Source organism: Rousettus aegyptiacus, unplaced genomic scaffold, assembly GCF_014176215.1.
Source record: "Rousettus aegyptiacus isolate mRouAeg1 unplaced genomic scaffold, mRouAeg1.p scaffold_m13_p_6, whole genome shotgun sequence".
Classification (NCBI taxonomy): domain Eukaryota; kingdom Metazoa; phylum Chordata; class Mammalia; order Chiroptera; family Pteropodidae; genus Rousettus; species Rousettus aegyptiacus.
In genome coordinates this window covers 89,362,683-89,367,989 of record NW_023416309.1, presented here as the reverse complement: position 1 = coordinate 89,367,989, position 5,307 = coordinate 89,362,683, and the positions used below count along the sequence as shown (strand labels likewise).

Genomic DNA, 5,307 nt, shown 5'->3' with positions numbered 1-5,307 from the left:
ACAATCCCACAAGAATCATTTAAATATATTGGTTAGGTGACCTTACGTAATTATTGGGGCCCATTTCCTCCACTACCAAATTATTTTTAGTTTCTCTTAGGTTTGTAATGTCACTTGAATAGCTTGTCTTAAATTCAGCCTCCAAATTTTAGCACCCTGGGGAAATGTTTTAGCTATTTGTATTGGGTGCAAAAAAAGTAGTTTGATGGTTCTGCCTCGCTATCAAGAAATCAAATTAGGGATTTTAGGTAAAAAGTCCCTCTAATTCAAGCAAATAGAAAATTTAAAACCAAGGGACTATATCAAATAAAGACACAAAGCTAGCAGACTATAATACGTAATCACTGGTTTGGTATGTTTTAGATACAGAATAACCTTATAGTTGAAAAGGATTTACAAGGCAAAATTCTAAAGAATGCTCAAGCTTTTTATTAGCAATGATTCACTCAAAGCAGCAAATTAAATCTTCTAGTATGCTAGTCACATTTCAAAATAAAAATGTAATTTGTGTTGAGTTCTAATCTGTGCTGAATTTAAACATTTGATATTTACCCACCTTTGAGATGAGTTCCATTGAGAATCTCAAAGGCTATCTCCAAGTTAATTGAGTCATCACTTGATTTTGCATAAAAGCCTGTTGTCTAGATGATCACCAAAAACAGCATCTATAAATTTTTATCAAAGTATGGGAAGCTTATCTTTCAGAGACTGTATCAGCCCTCATTTACCATATCTTCCCCATATCTTCTCACCTTATCTTCCCCTGAATATTTTTACAATTAACAATTAAATTGGTTAATAAACATCTTTAGAGATTACCTTTCAAGAACCTTTAATTTACTAACACAAAAATACAAAGTCAGAATCTTATCAATTCAAAGTATTAACTGACAGTCACCCAATTAAAAGCTTAGAAGAGGAAAAAGGACAACCATGCATAGTTTTTTAAAAAATGTTTATTTTTTCAAAGAAAAACGGCAACAGCCAATTGGAAACCTACTTATTCTTCAACTCCAATTTTGTTTTCTTTAAATTTAGAAATGACTTAACTGATTTACTATTTTAAACAAACCCCCCCTTTCCCCTTTAAATGTTTACCATCTACTCGTGCTGAATCCTTCCAAGGAGATTGCTCCAGCGTTTATCTCCAGGTCCTCGCTTTGCTCCTTTTACCAAAAAATGCAAAACACAATTCCATCGTGCATCTTAAGGGCTCCAATCGTCAAAAATAGGAAAAAAAAAAATCTTTGGAATAGCCAATTAAGTTGAATAAAAAAAAAAAAAATCCACACGAATGCGGTTTGGTTGGGGCAGGAATCCACTCCTATGTTCCTGGTAATCTGATCCCGCTCCATGAATCCTTGTAATTCATCCTCCCTATCCTATCCACATTATGATTTGAATCCAATGATCCAGCTCCAAGGATTGGGATCCAGTGAGCCCTCTCCAATCCAAACCTTTATAACCAGCAAAACCAAAAAAGAGGAGGCAAAATGTTAGATACTGTAATCAAAAAAGGTTTCTGGGGAATGATGAGTTATGTCTGTCATCAGTTTAACAGATGTACATCAATAACTATCAAATTCCCCAAAACAAGTTTCTGAATGGTGTTCAGATAAATTTTAGAAACTTAATCATCATAGAGACTAATTGGAAGAAGCATTTTATATTTACAGTTCAACTGATAATGCCAACACTTGTTACTGTACAGCGTATTACAGGTTTTGTGGTCGCAAAAAGTTATGTAAGTTGAAAAGTATACTGGGAATGCTACCCACCTAAGTCTAAACTAAATCTAATGCTCCCATCTGCAATTTAATTTGTAAATTAAAGTTTTAAACATATCAGTCAATTAAGAATATTAGTTTAAAGGGGAAGGTGAGACTTAAAAGTATTCCCAACTAGATTATCTACATCAATATGTTGGAATTTGCTTTCATTTTGTCTTTAAAAAAATGAAATAGCAACGCTATATCAGTCACACAGAGGACATGCAGATTTAGCAGTATTGATATTATACTCTATCTGATTGGAATTAAAGACACCCTGTACCCACATGTACACCAACAGCAGGTCACACATTAACAGTTGTAACTAAGCACTGTGACAAATTAGCCAGTTCTTCCCACATTAGTCCCTATTAAAACAAAAAAGGGGGGAAGGGAGCAAAATAAATTGTTACAAAATGGGCAATGTAATTTTGCCACAATTGCCAAGGTTTAATAAGCAAAGCAATTGTAGCTAACTGCGTAAGAAGTCTGCAAGTGTTTTAAGGTAGATGCATATATTCATTTTTTTCAACCCTTTCCTTTTAGTATAAGGTCAATACTGCCAATTTCATCTGTGACAATAGCACTTGGAGTCATACCATTGCCTCCATTATTGATCTGATCCTCCTCAATCCTCCTTTTGACAATCCTAAAATGATTGAAATGTGCTCCACAATCCTTAATCCAAAGCATTCTTAATCCATCTCTTCAGATATGTCTACAGAAAGACACATGAAAAGCAAGATAAACATAAGAACTTCCCCAAGTAAGATAACCAAAAACATCCCCAACATCCCAGTTCACACAAACCAGAGGAGAACAAGACATTTACACAATATCACAGTCTGAAGAGCATGGAGAGTTAACTAAATTCAAACAATCCTGTCTATGACATCACTTAAAATACAATTTATCAGACATGAGGGGAATGTAGATGTTAGGAGCAAGGGGATAGTACACAAGAATGCAATTCAACACTTTAGCCCATTCTGAACGAAACAATTTGAATTAAAAAATGAAAAGATTGTACTGAGTAAAGGAAAACTGTATACAACATGGGTTCTACAAAAATGTCACCAATCATCTTATGTACGAGAGCGAGATCTGCTATGACGGGGAGAATAGCGTGGTGATCCTCTGCTTCTCCTTGGGGAGTAACTGCGACTCCTGCTGTTGCTTCTGCTACGGCTTCTGCTACGACTACGGCTTCGAGATCGAGATCTTCCATAACTTGGACTTCTGGGCCCATCAACTTTAACCCGGATGTAGGCAGTTTCTCCCTATTGAATAGACAGAACTTTCGATTGAAAGATCTAAGCTTTTACCTGTCTTCAGGCATGCTGAATGAAAACAATGTAGCTAATACCAGAAATCTGGCACTTTACTTGGACACTCTTGCCTGAATCTTACCTTCAAATTCCACTGTTAAGACCACTGTATCCAATTCTGGCCAAAGAAAAGAATAAGTGTATAACCTACCTCATGAGATCTAAACTTAGTGTTATCCAGTTTTCGAACTGCATAGGTCATATCTTCTTTCCGTACAAACTCCACGACACCAGTGCCATCTCGGTAAACATCAGCATAACATACATCACCTGCTTCACGCATGTGATCCTTCAAATCCTGCCAGCTTCCACTTGGAGGCAGTCCTGAAAAAGCGTTTTTCAATTCCAATCATCCTAAATTTCTTATTAAACTTAATTTACATTACAACAAAAACTACTTTAAAATTAATGATTACAGTTAGGTTCCTGGGTAAAGACCTACGATTCTCCAATCCAGACTCCAAATTATTTGTAAAGTAAGGATCTTTATGTTGTAGGTACTGCAACCTAATTTGATAAATCTTCATTACAGCAATTCTTGTTTACTGAATTCACACAAACTAATTTAAGATCTAACATAAAAACCTGCATTAAACTGGTCATGCGAGAAAAAATTTAAGTGATTTATGTTCCTTCTCATCAATTCACATTAACAGTAAACTCACCAGAGACAACCACTCTGTTTTCAGATCGCCTGGATGGGGGGCCATAGCGGCCGCGGGGAGCCCCGCCACCTCCACCCCCGCCGCCGCCTCGGCCTGTACCACGGCCGCTTCGAGGAAACTCCACCCGCAGACGGTATCCATCGTAATCATAGCCGTCGCGACCATACACCGCGTCTTCCGCGTCTCTGCGTGATCACAGAAAGCAAAAGGGGTAAGAAAAAGGACCCGAAGAAGCTAACACAACCAGGAACTACTGACTCCCCGCACATGCGCACCCAGTATGTTAGAGCCCACATGCGCTGCATAATAGGAACGGCCCCTCCCCCACCCAGAAGCACGCCAAGCTCCCGACCACTAACTACACAAGCTCTCAGCGCCTCAGTTTCCCGCTCTGTGTCTGAGTAAACTCTGGGAACAACCATGGGCCCCAGCCACCAGAAAAGCCACCCCGACTCAGCTCCTTACTCGACTCCTGGGAGATATTGTTTGGCTCTCAACCTAAGAGCCCACCTCCCAGTTCTCTAAATGAAGGCCTTGGAGCTATCGCCAACTACTCTAACCTATTTTCACAAGGCCGAAAGGCCTCGGCCGCCTCACCGAGGGTCCTCGAACTCAACGAAGGCGAAGGGTGGTCCTCCGCGGCGATTTTTGAGATCGATGTCGCGGATAGCACCGTATTTGTAGAACACGTCCTCAATGTCCTTGGTTCGGATGTCTGGAGGTAAGTTACCCACGTAGATGCGGCAATCGTTGTTCCCTGCCGGGCCACGAATCACACCACCTCCCGACATGGCGGCTACGAAAAGCGCGGACTCGAGAACAGGCCTTCCCACCAAGCCTAGCGCACAGCAGAGCGAGACCGCAGCGACACCACGTCTCCCGCGGCCCGTCCAAAATGGCGCCTTTATCAGCTTGGCGCACGGATATGGGAGGAGGGAGGAAGAGACGCGGTAGGAAGCAGCTATTTGATCTCAGTACGCACGCGCAAGAGCGTAACGGGTGCAGCGAAACTACGATCACGCACGCGCGACGTCACCCTCCGCGCGAAGGGAAAAAAGTGCCCCGCGCTTTCGATTTGCGGAGTGGTTTGCTCATGGAGTGACTCGCCGTTTGATAAACTAATAGAGAGTTCTCCTTGGAGGAGTTATTAATCCTTGTGGAGTCTTAAGAGTTACTTTCCTCAGGAAGAAGCCTCTTAAAGCAGCTCAGCACCTTAAAAGGATTTAGTGAAACCTAGTCCAGAACCTGTCCCACTATGCTCTGCGGCGTTAACGGCCTTCGGCGGGAAAGTCCCCCGGGGGCGGGGTCAAAGGGGGTGGGACTGGCGGTTGCTCCGGAAACGGGGGCATCCTTAGTGCGCCGGATCCGGGACCGCGTTGTTCTTAATCAAGATCCAAGGCTTGACTGTGTCTTCCCTTCCCTGTGTGACCAAGCCGTAGGTTGATTAGATAAGCGTCTCATTTAGGGGAATCAAGTAAATATTCAACTTTAAGTGTCCTTCCAACCTTTGGTTCAAAACTTAATTTATGTATAGCTTAATTAATT

At 41.2% G+C, this 5,307-nt stretch overlaps 1 protein-coding gene across 2 annotated transcripts; it reads right to left on the bottom strand.

The window, feature by feature from the left end:
- Positions 1–938: 938 nt before the first annotated feature.
- SRSF1 (serine and arginine rich splicing factor 1) lies at positions 939–4,708 on the bottom strand. Of its 2 annotated transcripts, XR_001595128.2 has the most exons (5): positions 4,360–4,708; positions 3,763–3,947; positions 3,249–3,421; positions 2,369–3,049; positions 939–1,457 (listed from the first exon to the last, which is right to left on the bottom strand). XR_001595128.2 is itself a non-coding variant. In XM_016130851.2 (4 exons), exons 1-4 carry the CDS (start codon positions 4,551–4,553, stop codon positions 2,855–2,857), a joined length of 747 nt encoding a protein of 248 aa, XP_015986337.1. In that variant the 5' UTR covers positions 4,554–4,708; the 3' UTR covers positions 939–2,854. The 2 variants fall into 2 exon arrangements, 1 of the variants encoding a protein (XP_015986337.1); XM_016130851.2 differs by having other exon boundaries at positions 939–3,049.
- Positions 4,709–5,307: the final 599 nt, after the last annotated feature.

Bases quoted from the DNA above. Each gene is read 5' to 3' on its own strand.
- SRSF1 (XM_016130851.2), bottom strand. From the start codon at position 4,553: ATGTCGGGAGGTGGTGTGATTCGTGGCCCGGCAGGGAACAACGATTGC. The intron at 3,422-3,762 runs GTGAGTTTACTG...ACGCTTTTTCAG, and splicing joins AAACAGAGTGGTTGTCTCTG to GACTGCCTCCAAGTGGAAGC. The intron at 3,050-3,248 runs GTAGGTTATACA...TCTATTCAATAG, and splicing joins CTAAGTTTAGATCTCATGAG to GGAGAAACTGCCTACATCCG.